Here is a 27,389-nt window from a genome sequence, read left to right as displayed (position 1 = left end):
TGGAAATAATCATTTATTTTGGGATTATATCAGTTTAAAACATATTAGTATTGGGAATCTACAATACGGACCTTTCCACAAACACCTATTTTCACTCTTCCACGTAAGTAAAAAAGAAAAGAAAAAAGGAAGTTCTCAGGAATGTGTACAACAGAAAGTGATATGCGTTTAAGCTTGTCCGGTGTACTAACATACATTTGTCAAGCTCTGCTGTCTTGGAAGAGGGCCGTTGCCATCAGAAATTACAGTTTATTCCATTATTAATCCAGGTGTCCAGTCAAGCCAGGAACTTCGGCTTGGGTACCCAATGGTGTTGTGCTGATCTGGCCTGAGCAGCTGCAAAAGGAAGAAGAATAAGCAATGCAACACTGCTGACATTTCACATTTTAGAACAAAAAGTGGTCAAAGTGGGAACTGGCCTGCTTTAGGTAATAGGGCAGTTAAGAGATAGCCTTCTGACTGGATCAAAACACAGACTGACAAAAGCCATTCCTTTACTTCAGAGTTTTTCAGTGCAAATTAGAAAATGGCAGCCAGAATAGGGCAACTCTCCACTCTCTGCATGCACTTGCTTTTCCTACAGCAGCCTTCCCCAACCTGGTGCCCCACAGAGGTGTTGGACTACAACTCCCAAGTTGCCCCCATGGCACCAGGATGGGAAAGGGTGGCTGGCCTACCGCCTCTCCCCCACTCTCCTCCTTGGCAGAATCTTAAGGGCACTAGGAACTCAATATGTTTTCCCCCTTCCTTTCGATCACCATGGACTCAGGAATAGAAAAAGGAGCATACACAGTTATGGCTCAGTCACACTTGGGAAGCCTGAATTAAGAAAGCCTGTGATCATACAATTTACCAGCATGGTTTTAACTCTGCATAATTTATTCCAAACATCATATTTGGCCTTCCCTGGAACTTTGGATGGAATTCTTGAGGAATGGGGAGGAAATGGGTGGGGGAAGAAGATGCTCCAAAAGTGGCAATTCCCCCACTTCTTGAACTTTCACTGCTCAGATATATTTCCCAGCTCTTGGCAGCCATGACGGCTACATAGATTGCGCATAGCTCTGGCCCACATCCACAGGACTGTAAAATTCAATTCTCTCCTATACTACTTGATATGAAACATGACCTATTAGTGCTGTTTAAAGATATATATGCATGCAAAGAGCACTGGCTCCTCTCTTAGCTCATAACTGAAGTCTGCCTCAGGTCACTATTACTAAGGGCATCTGAAGTTCAGAGCTTTTGCAATGATTTTGGACTCAGGCAAGGGGATATAAGACTGAATAATAACCATCACACCACGCCAGGAAACTAGAGCTAGCTACAAAGAGTAGCCGCAGCAATCCTGGTATTTGAAGCTCTTTATTTGATCAATCTTAGGCCAAGCTCATGATTGTGGAAAAAAATGGTGAAGTGTAAGCTGTAATTTTTTTTGTTTAGCTCTCCCTGAACCTCAGAGTAAAATTTACTCTAACCTCTCAGTAAGCACAGGTCTCAATCCTGCAAATTCAAGTAACTCTAGCCCAAGATTCCTACCATCCTGAAGGAAGTGGTCATAAAAGGAAAACTGATTTCAACTTTGAAAGTAGTACAGAAGTTTGGCAGAGGTTTAAAAAAGGAAACAAAATCATGGGACACCCTCTAGAGACATGTCATAGATCATCACATTTGGAGTGGCTAAAATTTTACACACTTGTTAGTTTCTTTGCATCAACACACCTTGCATAAACAAGGATACCATTAACCCAAGTAATCTCCCCAACAGCTAGAAATGAGAAACCTAGTTATCTATTCCTCGTGCGGTTGCTCCAATTCAATAAATAAAATTCTACAATGCATGGAATGATTTCATTCATGTCAAACATGGTTTGCAATCCTGGTTTGGAAGGCAAGTGCCAACCACAGTTTGCTGGTGTGGATGTAATGGCAAAATATGCTTTGCAGTAACTAAAGAGGAAAGAACTAATTGAATCATAGCACACAAGGTGAGGAGGGATGCTCAACATTAAAGCTTCTTCATGTAACACCAAGCCTATGTGATTACGTATTATTAAATGCTTCAGCTCTCTTAATATTTTGAGGACATAAAATAAGGTTCTCTCCTCCTGAAACAGTTCTAAAGTCAGAATTTTATACATTGACATTACTCTAATAGCAAGTCTGAAACAAGAACTGCACTAATTCATAGGAGAAACAGCTAGGAGGAAAATACTCGCTATTGCTGCTGAAATTTGAATTATAACCCATGTTTACCCACATGTTTTGAGTGCATCGGTCTTTATCAAGCATATTTTGCCATCCCTTTCATAAGAAACAGGCTCTCTTTGTTTTCTTTCCTCTCTGTTCTTCTGATGAAAGGAGTGGTAAATACCTTTGACAAACAGCAATACGCTTGATCATGTTGGATAATGCTTAAGAATAAATCAATATTCTACAGTACCTGTGGAAGTTTTCCCCGTGTTTATTCTGGTTTCTATTTTAGTCAAAAATGAATCTGTGAAAGGTAACTTCTAAGCAAAAACACATGGGGTTTTACCTTCTGCTAAAAGCAAACACACATTTAAACTTGCTGTGGATAAGAAAATACTTTGCTACCTAAACAACCAACTTGCCAAGAAGGAAAGAGAACCAGGGGTCTTCCTCATGTTACCATAAATAGAAACAGATGTACTCAGGAGCTGCAACTATATCCGAAGATGCATGCAGTGATAAGAATATCCTAGAGTGAATGCATGGCTAAAGTAAAAATTGTTGCGAAGGAGAGTTCTTATCTATTTAGAAAACTTGGTCACATGAGATCTGACCAAACTTTAAACAAGAACCTGAGTCACTTTGCCATGGTCTATTAGAAATGATGCTCCAGTTTACATGTTCTCTAGGAGCCAGTGCTGCAACAGTATAGCAGTAGGGCAGCACAAGCCCTGCCCCTCTTCCATGCAGACAGCTCCCCTGAATGGTTTGGGACTTTGATGCAAATGGCCGCTCGCAAGTAGCCTGTTTGTACTCCTCCTCCCACCAAAAGGCAGCAGAAATCACAGACAAAAGCTGTATTTGGGCACTCACCCTCAGCACGTGATGGGGAGAACAGGACCGTGCTCACTGGCTCCACCCCCTCTGCTGCATCCCTGTTGCATTTCACATACTGGTGTGGGGGGAGAAAGATCAGAAGTGGAGAGTCTGATCAACACATATAGGCTCCCCATGTGATTTAGAACTGTGAGTACTCAGAATTCTAAATTACAAGCGGAGCTTACACACAGCAAGCAGGCTCCCTGCTTCAGACCTCCCCACCCGGCCCCACTGATGAGGAAGGTGGCGGGGGTGAGGCAGAAGGGGTGGAGCCAGTGAGCATGTTCTTGTTCTCCCTCCTCACAACACCTGAATAGGGTAGAGCCTCTGCTGGTTTGGCAGTTCATATGGAGTTCCCAACCCATACAGGAGGCTGTCTGAACAGTCCAGGGGAAGGGCTTGTGCTGTGTCCTCCCACCCCCCACCACCCCTATTTCAGCAGTGGCACCTACTGTATTTTTTCCATTTAACTTGTCACATTTCATCTCAGCCTTACTCCCAAGGACTTCACAGTGATGTATGTAGCATTTCTCTCTCCCCACTCCACCCCTTGCCTTCCAGAACACCCCTCATTTTGCAGTTGTAAATAGCCCTGCCAGGTCTAAAAGATCACAGCTACCTCAAGGTCACCCAACCAACTTCCAAGCCGAGTGGGCATTTGAACCCAGGTCTAAAACCGACACACCGTCTACTACCTCACACAGTCTCACTTGCATGAATAGGGGAGATGGCAACTTGAAAAACAAGCAATCTTCATTCCTGTGCATGCAACATCAAACCTATCCAGCTCTCACCTGGTGTTGGCAGCAGGCCAGGTCTGCCACCAAGCAGCGGTCGCTTTGCAGGCATATGTGGAGAAGGAGATAGGAGGATGGGTCTTTTAGCAGACTTTATTAGAAGAGGCGGAGGTTTGCCCTTTGGACCAGCCAGTGCTGTTTTGGGGGGAAAAGAAGATGTTTGTTGTTAACCCAGCGTTTTCACTTAGAAATATCTGGACTTTTCTATTATTTACTAAACGTATGCCCCACCTTTCCACCACACGTGGTGCTCAAGGCAGCTAGCAACAATTAAATACAAGTTAAGATATACAATTATCATGAAAACATAAAATCAAATCAGTTAAAATACATCAATAAAATTAAGAAACAAACACCAGTCACCATTTAAAACATATTTTAGCAAACGGACAAATCAGCTTAAGAGCCAAAAGTGTGTTGCTCCCTACAATCAGCCCCAGCCAGTAGCATTCTGAAACCAGCTCAACTTTCTGAACACCTTAAAAAACAGCTCCACATGGAGCGCATAAAAGGAGTCCAAATGAGATGTAACTAAGGCCTGTGTCACTATGGCTAGATCTGACACCTCCAAGAATGGGTACAGCTGGTGTCCTAGTCATAGCTGCGCAAATTCATTTCTGACCACCACTGAAATCTTGGCATCCAAGTTCAGTGCTGAGTCCAGGAGTCACATCTAAACTGTGAATCCAAGTCTTCAAGGAGGGTGTAGCCCCAAAGAAGATAGGTTGAATCCCTATTCCCTGATCTGCTTTTCAACAGATCAGGAACACCTGTCTTGCCTGGAGAGAACTTCAATTTGTTCATCCTCATCCAGTCCATTGCTGACATCAGACACCAATTTAGAACTTGAACAGCCTCCTTGTATTTAGATGGAAAGGAGAGATAGAGTTGGGTGTCATCAGCATACTGGTATGCAGATTGCCCAAAATCCAGACACTCTCCCAGTGATTTCATGTATAAGTTAAATAAGAATGGGCAACAAGACGGAATCCTGTCGGATACCATAGGCTAATAGCTATGGGGTTGAATGGGAGTTCCTCAGCATTACCTTCTGAAATTGCCCCTGCAAGGACTGGAACCACCATAAAACAGAACCTCAAGTGCCATCCCAGCCAGGTGGTGCAGAAGGATACTATGGCCAATGGTATCAAAAGCTGCAGAGAGGTCTAGCAGAACTGATAGGGACACATTCCCTTGTGCAGTTCCTGGCATAAATTGTCTATGAAGGAGACCAAAGCAGTCTCTGTCCCACAACCAGGCCTGAAGCCAGATTGAAACAGATCTGGATAATCCAGCTCATCCAGAAATACTTGGAGCCACTACCATTACTGGTGGTGTAATGATCACCATCATCCCGTCTTTCTGCAATTATGCACCCAAGGCGACTAAAATAATACTAACAACATATAAACAAACAGACAAATAGCAGAAACCGATAAGAATAGCAGCTGCCTATGAAACATCTGCTATCACCCAACACCAGAACACAATCACCTTGACATGCCAAAGGCCTGTTTAAACAAGTTTCTTTAACTATAGGCAGAAGGCCATCAGAGAAGACACTAGACTGGTTTCCTGTGAAATGATTTCCAGAATGTGTATGTAGCCACTGAGAAGATCCTCTCTTGTATCTCTCTCAAACTTGCCTCTAATAAGATCTTAATATCTGGGCAAGCACATATTGGAGAAGGCGATCTTTCAGACAGCTATTTAGCAACAGGAATAGCCAGCCATCTACCGGTATGGACCTTATCTTAAGGATTAAATATTAAGATAGGTAATGCCAACAGTGATTTTACACTATATACATAACATGTGCATATGTGCATTGTATATTTAATGCTCAAATAGATCAATTTGCGTTGTTCATTACTCTGGTGCTTTGGTCTCACCTCAGCATTAACCATCACTCACATCTGTTTCTCCCCGTTTCACTGTAAATCTTTTTAAAAAGTTATTATTAACCATTTTACTCACCTGGTGTTGGAAGAAGACCGCCCAATGGTCTTTCACCCAACAAAGCTGGTTTAGCTGAAGGTACAGCAGACTGGCCTAACACAGGATTTCGGCCAGGTGTTGGGAGAAGAGGTGGTGGTTTGCTTAGAGTCTGGGGGAGAGCACTAGTACTTGGTCTGACACTTGCTGGATACACAGTGTCTTCAGCTGCCACAGCTAAAGCATTCGTTTCTGCAACAAAGCCTGGTTTAGGAGAACCAAGAGTTAGCAAGCAATACACACTGATTAGCGAACCCCTGATTTATTAATAGCAAAGACTGTAGTTTTGCTGCTTACTTATGGGAATAATGCACTCTCTTTAACTGCCTGGTCCTTTGTGCAGGCAAACACTTAGGATTTTTAAATGATGACTGGCATTAGATTTACAGAAGTTGTACAATTCTTTTTTAACGCAGCAAGCTTCTAGACCTTTCTGTTTGTAGAATATAATAAAGTGCCGAGGGTCTGCCATTGTTTTCGTGAGTGTTATGATTTCACTTCATCTAATTTTTGTTACACATGTAATGGTTTTTGCCATGTGAAATGTGATTGTTACCAGAAGACAGGCAGTGGACAAGGGAAGTGGTTGCTCTTCAGGACATTTGGATGCACGAAGCTTTTCCCACTACTGGATTGTGGAGTTAGGCTCATCAACAGAGCACTTCTTGCTCCTGCACAGTATGAAAGTGGCTTCCCTTTTGGGAGCCACTGCTGTATGGGAAGCTCTACTGCTCCTTCCGCCTGCAGAAACCTGCCTTTCATCATTAAAAGCAACTTAGCAAATAGTAAAATCCATCCCATGCAATAGGGACAGGCAACATTTCCCCCCACTGCAGTGTAAATGGGGTTTAAAGACTTCCTCCTTATACAGCAACAAGAATATGCTTTGAAGGCATACAGAAAGGGCAAGTAGAAAGGGCTATTGGGTAGAGACCTGCTGTGTGCATGCTTGTAGTGTGAAGTACATACAAGTGTATGGTCCCATTTTAACCACCACCACACCCCTAGATAAGAGGTATTGGAAATATTACCCATGGATTTCATATTACAAAATTAAGTGTATGGAGCCTCCTTTGTCTACAAAGCCAAAAGTTAAGCTAGTTTTAGGAAATGTTTGCATTCATAGATGGAGTGAGATTTTACAGATTTGGGGTAGGGTGGGGTTAACCTTCACGTTCTGTATTTGTAATTTTTATATAGAGCGTACCCAAGAGCCGGTTTTGAAATAGTGGGATTTATAGGGATAATCTTGGGGAACAAGTGGGGAAATCATGAATACCTTCAAGCTTATTTCTCCTGGTCTTCAGGTAGTCACTTATTGAGTTCAATTCTTCCACATATAAATGTTTTCCCTCACTTAACAGAAAGAGGAGATGTCTAATGCCTAGAGGCACATGGTAACTCTCATAGAGCTCCCGTTCTAGGTAGTCATCCGCCAGATCAGCTGCTTTGTGTGAAATCTCTGTGCGTTCCTGTTGTTCGCGCTCAGCAATAATTTTCTCAAACTCTTTAGCTATCAGAGCCAATGCATCCTCCATGGGCATATTACGGTGTACTATAGAGAAGAGAGATACCTTGCTTTTTAAAAAGTTACATCAAAACCAAACCAAACACAAAACCGCTGTGTTCTTGCACCAATCAGACCCTGAAGTTAAAAGCCAACTTTGGATTCAACATTAATTTGTTTTGGCTTTTAATTGAAAGTTATATGTTCATGATTCAACACAAACATGTTCAGTTCTTTAAGTGTGATGCGTGTTTCTGAAAAGGTCTAATTTGTGTGCTCATTTAAGATAAATTAATTTCATACTTGGGGCAATTTTATACAACCATTCCTGAATAAAGGAATGGTATTAAGAAATTAGTGTTTGAAGTAATATTTTTCAAAAATCCGGTAAAAACACTCAGTACAATTATCTACTTTATTGTTTCTGATAGAAGGGGAAAGTTAAGACTGAGAAGTTAAAAACAACAAGATGAAATGAATTTTGCTCAGTGTAGAAAGTGGTGTAAAATTGTATTTTTTTTAATAAATTCAAAAATTATTTTATTGTTTGTCGTTCAGATCATTCAGCAATATTTTGAAGGGGTGTTATTTTTTTAGTTGGAGGCATTATTCTAACTTGTGACATGTTTTACTATTTTGTGTGTTGAAAAGACCTAAATAGCATATTTTGAATTGGGATGTTTCTGAATGAAGCTAAACTTACTTTTGATAGTCTGATGAAGCATGATTACGGTGCAAGAGGAAAGTGCTACATTAGATGGTTCAACAAGAACACAAAATGGGGAACCATCATTTTTAACTTCTTGAAGGGCACGTGTAAGACCTGATTCAGATGTAAGGTATATCATTTCCACCACAAGGCCATGATCCTGCAACCGATGGCCTATGGCTGTTGAATATTCCCTTGAAGGAAAAAGAAGAAGAAGGTTATTTTACAAATAATTAAAAAAATAGTGCCAGTGTTCTAGTTGTTGCCATTCTGTGTGCACGGAGAAGATTCAAGAGTACAAAGTGACTTATGAACAGCGTGTCTTTGGAATTCAGCCAATCCACTTGAAATGGCAAGAATGACTGGGTCTGGTTTTTAGGACTGTAGTCTTAAGCATTAATTGAGCAATCACTTGTGCAAACGACAGCCTTGGTATAAGCAAGGCCCTTCCAAATGGAGTGTGTATACAGAAGTTAGGGTTAAAAGCGATAATTGAATATTAGAGCCATACAACATATTATAAATGTTACTATAAGTGTTTACTTTTTAACTCTATCTTCTACACGTACATGCATGCACGCACACACAAACTCTCTCTCTCCAACTCATCTTCCCCAATGGGAAACAGATTTCTCCACAATACCAAACTGAATAGTGAAGCCCTTGATGGCCTGCAAAGCTCTGTGAAACTCTGGACTTGGCTGGATGGGCTGCCTTACAAGTATGCTGGCACAAGCTCCATTGTTCTGTAGTTAAGTTGCACAAGAACACAGAATGATTCTTGAACAGCTTTCATTTTTAATGCAAGGCAGACTCAAGTTTGTACCAGTGAGAAATTGCTTGGCATCTGTGAACATTTGATTAATTCATAGACAGAATACACTTAATTGTGGATTCCTGCACACTTGTAAAACAAGAAGCTGTGTCTTTTGGGAGCGCGTGTATGGAAGCTTGTTTAACGCCAGGTAATTAATAGGACCATAACTTACATGGAGTATCCAAATACAAGTTTGCTTCCTATTCTAGGATTTTAAATATATTTTGAAAGTAAAAAATGTGTGAACAAAGGAGATAGGGAGGCAAGAATAACATTTCAAGGTAATTAAGAAAGTGACCACCGGATCATGGTATCACATATGTTCTTCACTTTGTACTGGCACCTTACATTGCTTATTGTTGTGGAATTGTATCAACAGAACTAGACTCCTGTTCTGGATCATTCCATGTTAACTATGGACATGAACTCAATTGCAGAGGCTTTCTTTTTTAATCTCCAAGACAAAAAGTAACATTATGTGAACAAGAACACCAAAGATTACCCAGCTAGATTACATGGAATGGCAACCACCTACCTCAAGGAAATGATGTAATGTGATTTATCATGGATACCCTACCATTTGTAACAGTTTTGAATAAATGTGGGTTGACTTATCTGGACGTTCAGTGATGATATAAAGTATTACTGCAATGCACAAAACACCCACTTTTCATCCAAGTTGTTAAAATCCCATACACACGAAGTCTAACACAAGTTATCTATGTTGAAATTGATTATAGAATATAAGAACGCTTTAAAAAGACATGCATTAAACCTCACCTGCCTCTGAAAGTATGAACAGTTGAGTGTTAACATTTTATTACATTTGGACAAGCATTTTAGTGAGTTTTGGAATGACTCTTCCAGATATAAATTGTAGGCGGTCATACAACCAGAAAGGAAGGTGGCCAAGTGGCCACATCTCAGAAGATTGTAGGAATATGTCTACCATAAGGCTAAATGATCAACTCCTCTAGCATATCTAGCTCTAAATGGACTCCCGAGATTAGGTTGCTAATGTCAAGAGCAAATGGATGAAAGACCGAAATGTATTCAACACTTCCACCTACTACTGGATGGGAAAGTGGAAGAGATCATGGAAATATTTTACCCAAAAATATAATGTAGACCCCATATATTATTTTAGTAGCATAACCGCCAGAGGAAGTTAAGAAGATACTTTAAAATCTCATCAGGCAGACTCACTATATTTAATGTGAATAAACTGCTTGAACTTGTTTAGTAAAAATCTACAGCAAACTGTGGTACTTTAAGAGATTGCAATTGCTTTTATTACTGAAAATGTGCTTGAACACTATGTGGAAAATCAGAAATAGCTTTTGGGGGATGGTATGAGGATGCAAATTAAGAAGCTCTGGTAAACATTAATACTACAACAGATAAAAGATTCAGAGGGAAATGACAAGGTGAGAAAAGCTCGATTGAAATGTTGTGGTGTTCCTAAACTTTCATTGTTTAACAAAGGCAGAGACATCAAGTTTGTCTTGAACTGATGAATATCTTTGTACTAGAAGTTGTTCCAAAACACCCCCCACCTGAAGTGTTACCTCGAGGTAAAACCAATTAAAGATATTAATAAAGTAGCTTTGTGCATGACACTGCAAATACATATTTTGTTCCAGGCAGAGCATAAAAGAACGAACTATTTAAGTGGCAACATGTGATGTTAAATATCAAATGCTAAAGATAATGCTTGTAGTGATGTTTCTGGCATTCAAAGTAAACTTATGCAAACACTGAGTACTTAGTGATGGTGAGACTGCATTGATGGAATAACCTTAAGAGCTTCCCAATTACTAACTTTTACAAATATCCATAGTCCTGAATATGTAGATTAAGCTTCTTGAACTGGTTTCATGTAGCTATACACAGCTTAATTCAAACATTCATCTTAATAAAACATGTAAAAATATGAAATGCTTTTTAAAAAAATCCAATTTTCAACACTGCATTATGGGGACATCCAAGTTATATTTGGGCAAAGAAGAGTGACCTTATAAAGGAAACATTAAAATACACTAACATGATAATGTCCCCGTGTAGGCATTTATAAAAATTAGTACACAAAAAGATGAGATGGATCTTAGTTAATATTGTACATTTCACAGATTCACAGAACTCAAGGGAAGATGCTCAAGGGGTTAAAAACAGTTCTCTACATACAACTGCCTAGTTGACTGGTAAAGTCTGAAATTACCGTGATTAGATTTTACAATGCTCCTTTTTAAGAGACCTTCCAGTTAAGTAAAATCTGATAATAATTAAAATGAATAGCTGCAACCCTGCAAGATGTACATCAGCTATTATTGTCAACAGGACTAAGGCTCAAACTACACTGGACAGTGGCAAACCCACATCTTTAAACTGGAGGTCAGTCCCATTCATATGTAAAACAGTGGGTGGGGGTGCAGTTAAAAGGGCCCAAGGCGAAGTGTGGGTGGTGAATGCTATATCCTCCTCCCACCAGCTACTTTTATCCATGCTGTCCATCCATCCAGGTGCTTTAGCCAGGTAGGCTCCAATAGCAGAAGTGAGCCAAGCTACAAGAAAACAACCTGAGAGGGAAGATTCAAATTTTGGCTTAGCCTTATTTTAAAACAGCTTCAATTTTGCACATTATATGCTAGAGAGCATCCCCGTATATGCTATACGTACAAATGAGGCACACACACACACACACATTTAAAGACACAGATCTGCTGCTGTCACATGTAGTGTGCGGATTAGACATGCATAACCATAACAGATTTGAATAAAATCCCTAAAAGCATTAGCTACATTTATTTGATAAAGGTGAAATTAAACATTAACGTATTAGTTCAGCTAAAATCCATAACTGCATCTCTAAAAACCCCCCTAGACTTACGCTTGATCCTTGCTGATAGAAACAATGACACAGTCTGAAGGTCTGTCTTTGTCGTATTCCTTCTCTATCTGCTGGTAAAACTGCAAGTACAGCTTGTCCCGGTGAACATCCTTGGTGTAGTCATCATCTAAAGAAATATCCAAACGTGTTGAAGTGCATTGCTTCCTCTTTTTGCTAAGAAATGCCCATTTCAGTGTAAGCAAGACAATACATTTTAATAGCTCTCAAACAAAATATGTCATCTTGGCCAAGTAGTAGGACTAAGAAACAAAACACACGAAGATGCAAAAACCAAAAAAAATGGTGTGTGCATGTGTGCATGCCTAAAAAGGCAAAAGGCAAAGGTGTCCCCGACCAGTCATGTCCAACTCTAGGGTGCGGTGCTCATCCCCGTTTCTAAGCCGAAGAGCCAACGCTGTCCGAAGACGCTTCCGTGGTCATGTGGCCGGCATGACTGAACACCGAGGTGCACGGAACGCTGTTACCTTTCCCGCCGAGGCAGTACCTATTTATCTACTTGCAATTTCTTGCTTTCGAACTGCTAGGTTGGGAGGAGCTGGGACTGAAGATGGGAGCTCACTCCGTCACGCGGCACTCAGGTCTTGAACTGCTGTCCTGCCGACCTTCCGGTCTGCAGTTCAGCGTCTTAACCACTAAGCCACCGCGGCCCATGTGTACATGCCTACAGCTGCTTAATCTCAAGCCACCAGATAGAACATCTTACCTTTTTGAGAATACTGGTATCTCTCATAGTTATCTTCATTGCCTGTTGATGGATGATACTGCTGCCCGAAGAGTTCTTCAAAGCTAAACATGCAAAACACAAAAATGAATCAGATTAAAACATTTTTTCTGCCATTTAAGAGATGTTTGAATCAGCAAAACTCGAGCTCACCGAATTTCTCTGAATTCCATCTCGAAGCTCATTCCAACTTGAGTCCATATCACACTGTGAGCTTCCCCCCTCTTTTCACATGGAATTCCATGCGTATTTTCCCAAATGTATGCATCGATTGTATGCATCTTTGATAAGTACACAATCTTCTCCATCCAACTGATTAAAGCATATTTGTGTGCGTTTTTAAAAAGTACGCATTTTTCATGTGTATTTTTCAAATGTACACATGCTGTTGAACACATTTGGGGGCGAGGATCTGTGAATCACATTGCAAGCTTGGAAATGTACAGACTTTAGCCACAGATTGCATCCAAGTCCATGTTGAACTGGGTAAATCCTGATAAAAAATGTACTGAAACAAATTTCTCATGGATTTAAATTTAAGAGGAATCTCTACCATACATCATCTTATAGCATACTGGGGTAGATAGATTGGAGGGAGCCTTAATGCATAATCATTATTCTTGGTAAAGCACACTGCTGGCCATCTAGGGAAATGCTGACATCAGGGAAACGGTACATCTGGATGTAAGGAGACAAAGCTATGGTGCGGTGTGTGGCTGACAGGATTGTTAAGGGAGGCATTTGGCTTTAACTTTGAAGCAGAAATTACTCATCTGAAGGTATAAAATAAAGATGTAAATCATATGGGATTGAATATTGTTAGGTGTCAGAATGTGTGTACACATACATGTGCTGCTGTTATTTTCTGTTGACTTGAATTTGTTTACGGGATTTTGTCCATTGATTCTGGCTTTAATTTGCTCGGTAAAGGATTTGCAAAGTTTCTAAGCTGAAAGTAAATCACTAAATGGAACATAGGTATATAGAAGGCTGCCTTCTATTATGGCAGAGACTTCCTATTGAGCTCACTACCATCTACTCTGCATGGCAGTGGCTTTCTAGTGTCTCAGGATGTCAGGGTGGACACTGAGCCCATAGAATCCCAGAGTAGTTCTGATTCTGAGGAAGAGGAGCATGCTCATCTTTCCCAGGGACAACAGCTGACAGAGATTCCTCCCACCGGCATTCCTAGCTTAGATAGCAGTCCAGGGAGTGACAGAGCGCGGGGAGCGGACTTGCTGGACACGCGACACCGACACAGGGAGCAGCGCCAAATGGAGGGCGCAGAAAGGAGGCGTAGTGCCCGGTTGGTGCGCAAACAACGGTTGCACCCAGAGGATCCAAGGGAAACGGGGAGGGACTCTCCCTAGCCCATAAGTTCGGGGTCTGCCAGTGATTCCCTTTCAAACGGGGACCAACTGTTCCAACTTAGGGCATAGGTACTCTGCTGCTCATATCTAGTTGCTAACAGTTGAGTGTTAAGTTGTAAAAGAGGAATAAAGCTTTGAAAAGAATCCCTTTGTCTGTGTCTGGACTTGGCTACTGGATTAGACTGAGAGAGGCCTCCAAGGAGCCCTTGACAGCTTGGTCCCCGTTCCTCTTTTTTCTCTCTCTCTCTCTCTTCTCCTATTGCCTTATGGAGGGTGCTGGGGACCCGGCGGTGCAAACTCTAGCGCAAGAGAACCAGATGCTCTGTGATCAGATGGCTCAACTGACGGCTGCCGTGCAGAATCTACAGGCTAAAGGCTACAGTTCAACCCCCTCCACCTCCGATTCCCCCCCCGCCGCAAGTGCCCGGTGGCTTTGCCAGAGAAGTTTTCTGGTGAGAAAGTACTTTTTCAGATTTTCAGGGCCCAATCGGAGCTGTACATGCATCTTAGTCCTGAGGATTTCCAGACAGAACAGGTTCGTGTGGGTTTCATCATTAACCTACTGTCAGGCATGGCAGCTAGATGGGCTTTGGGGCTCCTGCTCGCTAATGACCCCCTGCTTGGGGACTATCAAGGTTTCATGACAGCGATGACCCATTTTTTCGGTGACCCCCTGTGCCCGCAGGCGGCTTCTTGGGAGATTCGCCACCTCCGGCAGGGCAAGGACTCAGTTTCCAGCTACGCTACAACCTTTTGCTTGCTGATGCAGAATTTACAGTGGAATGATGCCACGCTAGTGGCTCAGTTTTTGGATGGTTTGAACAACGAGACCAGCCCGCCTACTTTGGAGGACCTCATCCAGACCTGCCTTCAGATAGATAGTTGGCTGGAGGGGCGCTGGCAGACCCGGTGGGGCGCTGTGGGGCCGGGATTTCCCTCCTCCCATTCCCCCACGTTTCCTGCCCCCTCCCTCACACCCCGCTCCGGCACTGGGGGTGGAGGAGACCCTGATGCAGCTGGGAGCTACCCGAGCCTCACTGCCGCCAGAGGAACTTGAGCGCCGGTGAGCTGAGCGCCGATGTTTTTGATGTGGAAAGCTGGGGCATTTCGCCAAGACCTGCCGAGTTAAATCCACAGCTCTGCTGCCTCCCCCTCCTCTCCTTCCTCCTCCTCCTCCTCATCCCCAGGCCTGACTAGACTGCCCCCTAAGCTTGTTGGGGGCCTCCAGTGCAGGGGTCAGTTCCCCACTGGGTGGGTGCCTTCCCCAACCCCCCCACCCTCCCATCTGCTGTTGCATGTTCACCTCCGCTCCTCCCAGTGGGGTGGGGTGGAGGCCCTAGCTTTAGTGGACTCGGGGACTACGACCAGTTTCATGGATAAGACCTTCGCCCTCTTCCACAAGATTCCTACCCTGCCCCTTCCTGCCCCCTTGGCAGTGGAGACCATTGATGGGCGTCCTCTCTCTTTGGGCGCGGTGACCCATATTACAGTTCCGCTCACTGTGCGCGCCCAGTCCCACGTTGAGCAGATTCAGTTTCACTTAGCCAAGGTTCCCTTATACCCAATCGTGCTGGGTGTTTCCTGGCTCTCTAAGCACAACCCTCAGATTTCTTGGGGGCTTCAGCAAGTGGAGTTTGCGTCTCCCTACTGCCGGAAGCATTGCCTCCTGGAGGAGGCACCAGTCCCAGCCCAGGCCTTAACCCTTTCCTCCCCCTCCTTGTCTGCTTCTGGCAGTCCTTCAGCTACCGTGATCCTCCCAGAGAAGTATGCAGCTTTTTGGGATGTGTTTGAATAGGAGGAGGCTGACCGGCTTCCCCCCACAGCCCTTTTGACTGTGCCATTAACATCATTCTGGGGGCGACCATCCCCGCTGGCCGGCTGTATTCGATGTCGGAGCCAGAACTTCGAGTTCTGCGCGAGTTTTTGGACAAGAATCTCAAACGCAGCTTCATTCGCCTGCAAGGAAGCTTGCGCCTCGCCGCACAGGGCCTTTCCAGATTACGACCCAGATTAACCCTGTTGCTTTTCGCCTGGCTCTCCCCCCCTCCATGTAAATCCATCCTGTTTTTCATTGGTCCTTGCTGTCCCCCCTGGTTTCTGGCGACCCTCATTGCTCATTTGGCTCCTCCCTGCCGCCAGTGCTGGTGGAGGGGGAGGACGAGTTTGAGGTTGTGGAGATTCTGGACTCCCGCCTTTCTTGTGGCCGCTTGCAATATCTGGTGGACTGGAAGGGGTATGGGCCTGATGAGCGATCCTGGGAACCCGTGGAAAATATGCATGCTCCGTTGCTGCTGAGGCGCTTCCACCAGCTGTACCCCCACAAACCCAGGGCCCCAGGGGAGGAGCACGAGGGGAGGCCTCATGGGAGTGGGGATGATGTCAGGGTGGACACTGAGCCCGTAGAATCCCAGAGTAGTTCTGATTCTGAGGAAGAGGAGCCGCTCCTGGGAGAGGAGCACACTCATCTTTCCCAGGGCCAACAGCTGACAGAGATTCCTCTCACCGGCATTCCTAGCTTAGACAGCAGTCCTGGGAGTAACAGAGCGTGGGAAGCAGACTTGCTGGACACGCGACGCCAACGCAGGGAGCGGCACCAAATGGAGGGCGCAGAAAGGAGGCGTAGTGCCCGGTTGGCGCGCAAACAACGGTTGCACCCAGAGGATCCAAGGGAAACGGGGAGGGACTCTCCCTAGCCCATAAGTTCAGGGTCTGCCAGTGATTCCCTTTCAAACGGGGACCAACTGTTCCAACTTAGGGCATAGGTGCTCTGCTGCTCATATCTAGTTGCTAACAGTTGAGTGTTAAGTTGTAAAAGAGGAATAAAGCTTTGAAAAGAATCCCTTTGTCTGTGTCTGGACTTGGCTACTGGATTAGACTGAGAGAGGCCTCCAAGGAGCCCTTGACACAGGCAGAAGTCTTTCACATGACCTCCTACCTGATCCTTTTCCAATTGGAGAAGTTAGAATTGCATTTGGGATCTTCTACATGCAAAGCACATGCTGTACCCACTGAGCTCTCCAGTTAAGGGCAATTTCAGATGTGTACTAACAGCATGAGAAACTGTGTCTTATCTGAGTAGTGCTGGGCACCATATACAAAGGCCACAGCTTCTAACAGAATCAGTGCAAGCCAAAAACTAACTTTAGTTGCAAGTGTTACGTGGGCTGGATTTGGGATGCAAAGGTTATGCCCAAAACAGGGCTTGAGTTCATCAGTTATGTTCCAGCTGTAGAGAATAAATATCTCATGAACATTTAGTTCAATCCATCATTACCTGTCTTGAGTCCTGGGTAGGGGGGCAGGTTTTAATTCAAATAAGTATTGAGAAAAACCCTTCTAACCTGTTAGTATCGTCATAGTCCTTTGAATAACCATCTGGAGGTGAGTAAGAGCTCTTCTGAAAGGATTTGTAAGGATTTATGCTGAAAGGAGCAAGAAATACAAGATGATTGTCAGAAGAATTATTTGGCTGTAGTAAAACTCTTTAATGTATACTAATATGAAGAGGATGAGAAATGCTCCCCATGGAATTCTGAATCCTACTTCAGGTACTGCAGAATGGGGCTTGAAACTCTCTTATTTGGCAAGACACTGATAGAGGACATCAGGGACAGTGATTTCTGCTTCACTCAATATTAGCAAATTGCGCCAGCAGAGAGAATAAGATCTTCTTATTGGAACAAAGGGACACACCACACAAGGACAGACACCCAGCACCACTGCCAGAAACAAAACCCTTCAGAGGTCAAATCATCCCTGACAGGAGCTCTTTATAGAGGTTCCTTCTGCTGATGCTCTCGGTAGCAACCAGAAGAGAACTGGTCCAGAGAGGAACAAGGCCTACCCTTTAGCTTTGCATGTAGTGTGATCATGTCTAGCCAGCAAGAAGGCTGAGTACTTCCCAACTCTGCCAGAAGCTCTTTAGAAGGCTCCACACTGAGGCCTTTACATTCCCAAATCTGGGACTGCTACAAATAAGTTAGTGCCAAATTCTTTTATGCTCAGTTGTCCACCAGTATTCCCACTAGCTGGTTGGTCCCTCAAACATTTCTAGCTGCTAGCCACTGATGAGTACTCATGGAAATACATTCTCACACTGAGAAAAGAAGATGCGGACAGACTGACCAGGAAACAACTGAGTTATTCCAAGATACTGCCTCTGGCTTGACTAGTACTGTGTTTCATACTTCTTTATTTGTGTATCTAAAATTGTGAAATAGTGTGTTCTCTTCCCCCTTAAATTAACTGTTTTCTTCAGAGGGATGTATAACTAGCTATGTTCTCACTCTTCTCCCAGACCAGATGGGAATTCATTCAGTGACTTAAAAGAGGCAGACTAGAGAAAACAATCTTTAGCAGGTGCTGCTAATGCTAATTAACCAGGGCAAATAATCATGTGTGTGATTTATAGCTAAGGAATACTGAAGCCAAAGGGAGATTCATCTACTCCATTTAGCTTTGAATTTCACCCTTTGATGGCACACCTTCAAACCTCACCTTGGGCGCCTTCAGGCATAGGAGTGCAAAAATACAACAAATAACTACATTTTAAAACCCTAAGATTTCCCATTAACCCAAGTTTTGACTAAAACACATAAAAGTACTCATGTAAAACATTCAGCACAATTTTTACAGTGATTAAAACACTTCCTTAGATTAGCAGATTAAAAAAATGATTACATTAAGTAGTACAGGGCTTTTAGCCTGGCCTTAAATCTTTATATAATTATCACTGAACTTGCTATGAAGAAGTGTTACATCTGGAGTTCCCTTCCTTGGTGCCTGCCAGATCCCTGCCCCTCTTGACTTAATTTTTTTTAAAAGATTTTTTAAATTAAAAAATAATTAGGAGGCCAGCATGCTGCAAAGCAAAGTGTCAGCCTCCAGCATCGCACCATCTTCATTTCCAAGAATGCTTCTGGACCCTGTAGGCATTTTTTAGAAAATGAAAATGGCAGGAAACTGCAGCCCACTGCTTTGTTTTGAGGTGTGCCCCACCACAAGGGAAGAAGAAAAACATACGCTGGGGGTGGTAGAGAGTATCACGTGGATTTCAGCTGGTTTGTTTTAGCGTGGTGTGTGTTTTGCCCAGGTTGTGCATGTGCATATGTTGGGTGTGTGTGTGTGCGCGCTGTGGTTTGCCTGTTTTTTTTTAATGTGGTGTATGTGTTTATCTCTGAGCCTAATCAGTTCGTTTTCTGTGAAAGGAATGCTGGAGCAGAAAACTGGGAGTTCAGAAGAGTGGTGTTATGTTTTGGAACTCAGTCCCCACCTTTGCTTTGTACTTAGGCTCTTGGCAAGTTACTTTTCTTTTAGGCTCACTAATTTGCCTTCCAGGAAATGGATGTTTTGTGACTGGCCACAACCACAATGGCAGCCCTTTTGTGAATAAGAAACCCCTCCCATTAGAGCCATTTTCTGAGATCACCCACACTCTCTCAAAATTCCAGATGTGTCCACCGGCCCCAAAAGGTTGGGGACTTTTGGCTTAAATCATCCTGCAATTCCCACGGATGTTACTGTTCAGTAAGACCAGCTATTCGCCTATAAAGACCGTGCTTAAATTAAGTGTTCCCTTATTCTTCAATTCCATTGTGTCAGAAAAAGACCACACTGAACTTGTGTGGCCCCCTGTACTAGATGGTGCACGTCCATCACTTGACAAAGAACTGCAGCAGACTATTCTAGTATGTAGAAACACACAACTGAATGAATTTACTAATTTGCTTGTATTTGTTATCTAAAAATGGGGAAGTGTGTACGCATACATTCCAGTAAGGAACACAACACTCCTTTCATACAAAGATGACTTACAAGAGAATCATTAGGTCAAGCAACCAATTGACTTAAGATGTAAATGCAAGATCTGAGAATCAGAGAAAAAGCTAATTCACTTGGTCTTGCTCAGAGGAAGATGGAGAATAAGGAGAGGTTCACATGAACAGGGCTCATAAACGTTCCCATGCAACTCTAGTTTAGTGTGGGGTTTGGCCAGACTCTAAAACATGAAATACACTGTGGGGACTCATGAAGAACGTGCTGGTCCTGTCATTGAGCAAAAAGGAACAGTGAACATAAATATAAGAGATTTTCTTTTGAAAGAAAATCATATTAGCATAACTTATGAGGACAAGGAAAACAAAACACTTTGGGCTACTATAGTTTGGAAAACACACACACAACTGAAATAAACTAACTTTCTTGTTTATCAAATAAGTTTTTTTAAAAAAGGCACCCTTACGTGTAAGAGTGGTTGAAGTTTTTTTCTTTAAAAGGTATTTTAACAATTTGAACATATCCATTGGGGATTACTTACTCCAGAAGTCGTGGAATCCACCCGGGTCTATGCCTGGACCCAAAACGAAAAAAAGAGTGTAGGTTAACTTGTGCAGAAGTTATACTGCAAGCAGCAGTCTTTACATCAATGCTACAGTAAATGGTACAGATTTTCTCTGAACACACAGACCTTATACAATCATACAATGCGAGAAGGATAGAACATATGGTACATATAGTGGAACAGAAGCCAGATATTGTCTGTATGTCTCTCAGTAGACCTATGTGTACAAATTCACCCATTAGTCTACTCTGACATCTTTGGACTACGACATATTACTCAGAAATACAGCTTATAGATATTGGCATGTCAAATGTAAGAAGACCCAGGTATTATTCTGATGCACTTTGAAAAAAAGGTAGTTTTGCCTACACTAGATAAAGCTGGTCTATGAAAGGCCTCAAGGGAACTTTCAGGTAGACCTAACCTAAGACATGTTAAATGCTGATCTCTTTACTAAAGAAACCCTTAGAGAAATTTCCTTTACAATAGGACTATTTATTCGGAGAAAAATGAAATTATTTGAGACCAATCCTATGGTCCCTAGACAGAGTCCCAGGGGCAATAGGATTATTCAGAAAAATCTTCTGACGTGTTAGACAGACGTCCAACTTTGTGATGTTGATGCCACATTCCTGGCTCCCCTCAGCCACTGCAGAGTTTCTGTGGTGGGTTCCTCTATGGGGTTGGGATTCTGACCCTGGGGGAGGGGTGCTGGTGAGCGGGGAGTGACTGAGGATCTGAGGGATCCTAAGCCCTCCCAGCCCCCAATCATGCATCTGGCACAGAGAGGAAGTTAGACAGGCTCTGAGGCCCATCTAACAGAATTTTCCTTTTTGGAGGACGGAGAGGCAAAAAAATACATCTACCATTCCTCCCACCCTGAGGACAGGATGGCACCTCCAATATCAGAGCACTGTGTCAATAGGACTCCTTGTCCTTAGAATTTCTCAGTAGATGTATAAAACTTCAGAAGCTTATTTAAAAGCAAGCCAACTTCAGAAATGCTTCTTGTAATAATAAGTAGGAAGGATAATGCTTATTCTTCAGGAAGGAGTAGATGGAATAAACACAAACAGAGACATAGCTACAGCAATATACTATACTTCTGACAGCTTTAAGGCATGACCCTATGAGTGTTTAGCCATGGCTGGCTAGGCATGCCGGGAGTCGTAGGACTTTTTTCTGTCTAAATATGCATAGGACTGCACCCTTAATCAGGAACTCTTTTTAGCAAGTTATACTGCATTAAATGTAGAGAGAGAGCAAGAGGCTGAAGAAATTATGATTAAGGAAACTGCAGGATGCTACTCATGCCAATGAATTATCACTACATTCCCTGAAATCAAATACAATGAAGTATTTTTAAGTCATAAATCATAGGTAGGGAAGTCACTAAGTGCCACCACCTTTTCTTCCCGCTTCCAAATGAGCCTAAACAATCCAGCTGCTCTACACATTTTTGCTTAAGCTGCAAGGCTTCCAGTCTGCACAGGTGTGGGTAGAGAAGCCCATCAAAAAACAGGCTGACAGATATACAGTCAAGGAACGATCTGTCAAGTACCAGAGACAGCAAAAGGATGACAGCTGCTTGGTCTTGCTTCATTTGCTGTTAAATATTTCTGAAGTACAGATAAAAACATATTCAGTTCTGCTGATTAAGAGATGGTTTAACTTCGAACAAGGAAAAGCAGCACGTTGAACTCTTTACAGATCTGGAGCACAGGCTCCCCTAAATACACAAAGAAGTATAAGGCCCCAGGAGCCAAGAAGGTCCATGTTCATTACAGTGCCCAACACTTTAATGCACTAAATAAAGCATGCAACCTCAACTTTTACTCTAAGCAAAGTTTCTTTTCAAGTTATCCTTGGTGCAAAAGTGCCCCACCAGACCAGACATTTGATATGTACTAGCTGGAGTACTGAAACAACTAGAAAACAAGGTACGATCATCCAGAACAACCAACACTGCCAAGGAATATGTCTCAATAATGACAGCCATTTGCTAAAGACCAGTGCAAGGCAAGCAACTTTGCCAGATAAGGAATATACTGAGGGGGACTACTCATGAGGATCTATCTTAACCTATCAGGATACCTTACCAACTCACCAATTGCTAACAGCTAGCTGAGAATGCTATTTTTAGTTCCAAAAATGAAATGAAGGTCATTACTATTCTTCAGTAGATCCAATCCTTCAAGTGTTTTTCCACCACACGAAGAACTTGTTTCCTCTGTCTCAAATGTGTCATAGTAGGGAGCGGGCCTCATTTTTAAAAGCCCGCTCGCCTTTCTCATCCCACTCAATTCTAGGATATAGCACAGTTGCAGTAGATCTAAAACTGCATGGTGGTTGTTCATAACCTCACTGTGCAGCTTCTACATGGGGAATCAGTCATCATGGCAATTGATCGTGCCATGAAACTGATGTTGTTGTTGTTGTTCAGTCGTTCAGTCGTGTCCGACTCTTCGTGACCCCATGGACCAGAGCACGCCAGGCCTTCCTGTCCTGCGCTCTCTCCCGGAGCATGCTCAAGTTCATATTCATTGCATTGGTGATGCTATCTAGCCATCTCATCCTCTGCCGTCCCTGAAACTGATGTTAGTGTGTCCTTATTACCTTGCATGTTCCTATGTTGCTGCATGGGAACACCCACTTTGCTGTCTAGCCAGAAACTACAAGACTCTGTTAATTTAAATGAGATTAAGAATGGGAAAGGGCCATAGCTCAGTGGTAAAGCACATGCTCTGCAAGCAGAAGGTCTCAGGTTCAGCCCTGGCATCCTATACCGGGCTGGGAAAGACTCTTGACTCAAAACCTGGAGAGTGCTGCTAGACTGTACTGGTATAAACTTGGTATATGGCAGCTACCTATCCTAAATGATGAGGAACCAGAAAACATATTACTCGTTACTCCTTGTACTTATTTATACTGCTAGGAAAGAAAGTACCTAGCACTGGCAGAGAAGATTGTCAAGTAATTTTACTGCCACCAAAAAGAAAGTGGAAGCTCCCTTCTAAGCACTGAGTAAATTGTTGTAGTAGTTTAAACACCTGTTTTATGTTTCCTAATCACACCAAAGTATGTTATCAGCATATTGGAAAGAGAATGCTGGATGAGATGGACCCTTGGTTTGGCCCAGCAGATCACTCTTCAAATACGTCCCTATCACTTGCATGATATTTTTACAATACATTTTACACTAAACTTAGATTGTTTTCTGGCTAACATTTAAAATGCAGTCTGTAATAGCTCTTGGGTAAAGGAATTCCTTCTTCGCATAAACAAATGGGAAAGTTAATGGCTGCATTCACATAGAATGCTAAGCTAGGATTTCTGGCTAATCCTTGCTTAACATGAATGTACTGGTGTGCACAGACTGCTCATTCCTGCTTTGTTCCTCCTGCTCACATGAGTGGATGCAGAAACCAGGAAATGATAGCTAGAATCCTGGTTTGTTGCTCCAAAACAAGCCAGGATCACAAGTTATGGTTTGTTGATGGCTTACAAAACCTGGATTGTTTGGGTGCAACAAATCAGGATCCTGGGTTCAGATGTAATGTGCAGCTATTGTTTCCTGGCTTGGTCACAAGAGCAGGAAGAAGAAGCACACAAATTGGTCACACTCGGAATCTTGGCTCGCTGTTATGTGTAAAGGTGGCCACTGACACTAATAAAGGGGGAAGAGAGAGAAAGCAGGATGTAATGCACATTAGAAGGTGACCAATGTCTAAAAGGTTTACATTTGTACTGACATCTATGCACAGAATTCTCAATGACATAAATGGGATTATCTCCTGTATTATTAAATGCAAACTGCAACCTATTTAGATGAGCACCAAACAAGCACAGAATTCATTATTGTTAAAATGAAATGATCATTACATTGGGAAAACAATTAAGAGCATTTTACTAACTCTCTACAGTGGAAATATTTGTAAAACAATGTGATGTCAGCTCCCAGAATTATGAAAATTCTAACCAATCCTTTAAAAAAAAAACCTGTACAACACACACACACAGAAAACAACAATTTGTTTTTACCTCTTTTCGGGATCAGGTGTTTGTGCTTGGTCTGTGTTTACTTTGACCCATGAAGACATTGTAGCTTCTAAATGGAAAAAAAGCTATAATTTAGTTCAGAATTAAGTTTGAAAAATATTCCCACAGTAAATTGTTTAATCAAGGTTTATTTATTTCTGCATTCCCCTGTGGTTTGCAACTTGCTTGCTTGATCTAGAACTACCTTTCTCTTGGCTAAGGAACAACATACCTTATGTGGGATATTCTTGGGTGAGGGGGTGATCCCACCGTAAGTGGGTGAGTAGTGGACATGACTTTCTGGTGTCTTCTACCCATATTATTTTATATCCAGCATGGACTGACACCCCATGGGTTTCTGTCACAACAGGGTAGAAAAGTCACAAACTCATTCTCCCTCTCTGGGGAACATGTGGCTAGAAAAGTGCAATATGTAATTACAGGTTTCCAGTTCAACATGATTATATCTGCTGTGGAAAAAAACAGAGCACTGCAAAAAGAATCAAGATGATAGGGCAGGCTTTGGAGAGGTTTTGCTAAAGCAGAGGATGAGGAGGTAATAAAAATCCTGTTACATGCCTAGGAAAGGGAGCCTAGACTAAAAAAGGCAATACTGGGGGAGAAGAAAAAGAGAGCCTGCCATAAGAAAACCACAATGATCTTTATAACCTAAAAAAAACCCCACTGTCTGCTAGAGATCTGCCCTAGTCCCAGCCCCATATGTCCATATTCTCCTGCTTCAATGACCTCCAAAGACCCAGTTCCTCCAACTGAGCCTGCGCCAATAACCAATGGGGCGCTTTGTTGTTTGGAGTTAGAGCTGTTGGGGGAGGAGGGGGTGAGAAGAGAAACAGGAAAAGTTTACAGAAAGGTGTTTCAAAAGGCTAACACTTGGATACAATTTGCAAGAATAATAATTGCACCACGGAATAAAAAACTACAAAGCAGAACAGAATAAAAATAGCAATGCATTTTAATAGCTTTTGTTGCAGTTCCTCTTTATATATACACACACACACACACACACACACCATACATATTCACAATCAACCAATGTGGCCTTGCGATTACAGCGCCAAACTAGGATCAAGGGGACCCAGGTTCAAATCCTCACTTAGCTACGAAGCTCTGTGGATGACCTTAGGCCAGCCACCATCTCTCAGCCATCTCAGGGAGGTAGCCCTCCCTACCTCACAGGGTTGTTGTGAGGTTAGCACGGGGTGGGGGTGGGGAGAGACAACTACGAATGCCCCCATGGGCTCTTTGGGGGAAGGGCAGGACACACAATACCCCCAACCCTCCATAAATAACCAGAGATAGCAGATTTTCTTTGCGAAATAAAGCTACGAGGATAGGAAAGAAACGGCGCGATTCCAGCCAGATCCCCTCGAGTCTTTCTCTCACAGACATCTCCCCCCCCGCCCGCCCGCCCGCCCCGCAAACCCAGCGCTAGTTCGGTGCCCCCCTCCCCAAAGGGGTCCAGCCCCAACTCACTCGTTCAGAGCTTCAAGGGTCTTCCTTCAGCACCCCAACAGTCTCAGCTCCCCCCCCTCCTCCTCCTCCTCCTCCTCCTCCCCCCCCCCTTCCCCTCGGCCCGAGGCGGGTACAACCCGGAGGAGACCACGGGAGAACAACGGCAGCGGCGGCTGTGTGAATTGAAGACAAACACGCTACCGCCCATCCCCGACTCCTCCTCTTCCGCGGGCGGCCGCGACGGAGCATCCTACGGCTGCCTGTCTGAGGGCGAAAGCGGAGGGCGGCCGCCTCGTACAGCGCCCCCCACGCCAAGGCAGAGCGAGACTGAGAGACAGGCAGCCCGGCGAGGGGAAGGCGAGCGCGGCCCAGCGCGGCCTACTTGGTTTCCACGGCAACGGCGCGGCGGGCCTGGTCCAGGCCCGAGCGGCGTCCGAGGGCGCCGTTCCCCCAGGCGCGCTCGACTCGTCTGGATATAAGCGCCATTGCATATCATAAAGGGGGGGGGGGGAGTGGCTTGTGGAATACATATGTATAGGATTGGGCTGCGTGACTCCAGTCCTGTTCACCGTTCCCGGGGGAGTAAGTCCCGTTGAACTCGGTGGACTTCTCTGAGCAAGCGACACTCCTACGGAGCTTAATTTACGGTGCAATCCTATGCATGTGTACTCAGAGTTAAGCCTCACTGAGCTCAATGGGGCTTCGTCCCAGGGAGGTGTGTATACAGAATTGTAGCCTTACAGCATAATCCTGCGTCCACAACGGTGCGTCTATGAGCTCTTTTGTGGGCTGTGTGTGTGGTCCAAAAGTATTTTGTCACACACAGCTGCTCAAATCATGGGATGCAGACCTATGCAGATTTTTTCAGGTGTCCACCTAGGTTCAGAGCTGCTTTGTTGTTGTTGTTCAGTCGTTCAGTCGTGTCCGACTCTTCGTGACCCCATGGACCACAGCACGCCAGGCCTTCCTGTCCTGCGCTCTCTCCCGGAGCGTGCTCAAGTCCATATTCATTGCATCGGTGATGCTATCTAGCCATCTCGTCCTCTGCCGTCCCCTTCTCCTTTTGCCTTCAGTCTTTCCCAGCACCAGGGTCCTTTCCAGGGAGTTTTCTCTTCGCATTAGGTGGCCAAAATATTTGAGCTTCAGCTTCAGTATCTGTCCTTCCAATGAGCACTCAGGGTTGATTTCCTTTAGGACGGACTGAACTGACCTCCTTGCAGTCCAGGGGACTCGTAAGAGTCTTCTCCAGCACCACAGTTCGAAGGCATCAATTCTTCGGCGCTCAGCCTTCCTTATAGTCCAGCTCTCACAGCCATACATTACTACTGGGAAATCAGTGCTGCTTACTCTCAAGTAAATGCATGTAATCTTGCTGTTACTTATATTCTCTGCACATTTTTTTTTATTATTATTATTACGGGGGTCTATAGAAGATCTGAAACTATTCTGGGATATGTAGGACTTGGGATGGTCCAAATAGTATTTTGGGAGTGTAGGCTTGTATAGCAAACCTCAAGTCTTCATTCAGGCAATCCCTGTGCCTTTAAATCAAATGGGGAACTAGGAACCAAAAGCCAACCTCCAATTGGAAGTCCTAGTCCAAAAATGGAAAATGCCTTAATTTACCGCTAAAGTTGCCTTC

The 27,389-nt window shown here is 43.6% G+C and overlaps 1 protein-coding gene across 6 annotated transcripts; it reads right to left on the bottom strand.

Annotated features, from left to right (window-relative positions):
• LOC146338872 (uncharacterized) lies at positions 1 to 26,238 on the bottom strand. Of its 6 annotated transcripts, XM_084813006.1 has the most exons (12): positions 25,769 to 25,970; positions 24,278 to 24,344; positions 20,213 to 20,245; positions 17,238 to 17,318; positions 12,509 to 12,591; positions 11,785 to 11,911; positions 8,075 to 8,274; positions 7,144 to 7,419; positions 5,847 to 6,068; positions 3,867 to 4,004; positions 3,067 to 3,145; positions 1 to 336 (listed from the first exon to the last, which is right to left on the bottom strand). In XM_084813006.1, exons 2-11 carry the CDS (start codon positions 24,334 to 24,336, stop codon positions 3,069 to 3,071), a joined length of 1,296 nt encoding a protein of 431 aa, XP_084669132.1. In that variant the 5' UTR covers positions 24,337 to 24,344; positions 25,769 to 25,970; the 3' UTR covers positions 1 to 336; positions 3,067 to 3,068. The 6 variants fall into 6 exon arrangements, with proteins under 6 accessions (XP_084669132.1, XP_084669133.1, XP_084669134.1 ...); XM_084813007.1 differs by lacking the exon at positions 3,067 to 3,145 and having other exon boundaries at positions 25,949 to 26,238; XM_084813008.1 differs by lacking the exon at positions 3,067 to 3,145.
• Between the last annotated feature and the right edge of the window lie 1,151 nt (positions 26,239 to 27,389).

Source organism: Heloderma suspectum, chromosome 8 (genome assembly GCF_057233095.1).
Source record: "Heloderma suspectum isolate Gila_16-S chromosome 8, 16-S_ref, whole genome shotgun sequence".
NCBI classification, from domain to species: Eukaryota; Metazoa; Chordata; class Lepidosauria; order Squamata; family Helodermatidae; genus Heloderma; species Heloderma suspectum.
Note: the sequence above shows the minus strand (reverse complement) of the source record. Positions and strands in the feature narration are given on the sequence as shown.

Coding starts and splice junctions, on each gene's coding strand:
- LOC146338872 (XM_084813006.1), bottom strand. CDS start 24,336: ATGTCTTCATGGGTCAAAGTAAACACAGACCAAGCACAAACACCTGAT. Junction 8,275..11,784: donor TCTATCAGCAAGGATCAAGC/GTAAGTCTAGGG, acceptor TTTTCCTTCAAG/GGAATATTCAACAGCCATAG. Junction 7,420..8,074: donor GCTTCATCAGACTATCAAAA/GTAAGTTTAGCT, acceptor TCTTCTCTATAG/TACACCGTAATATGCCCATG.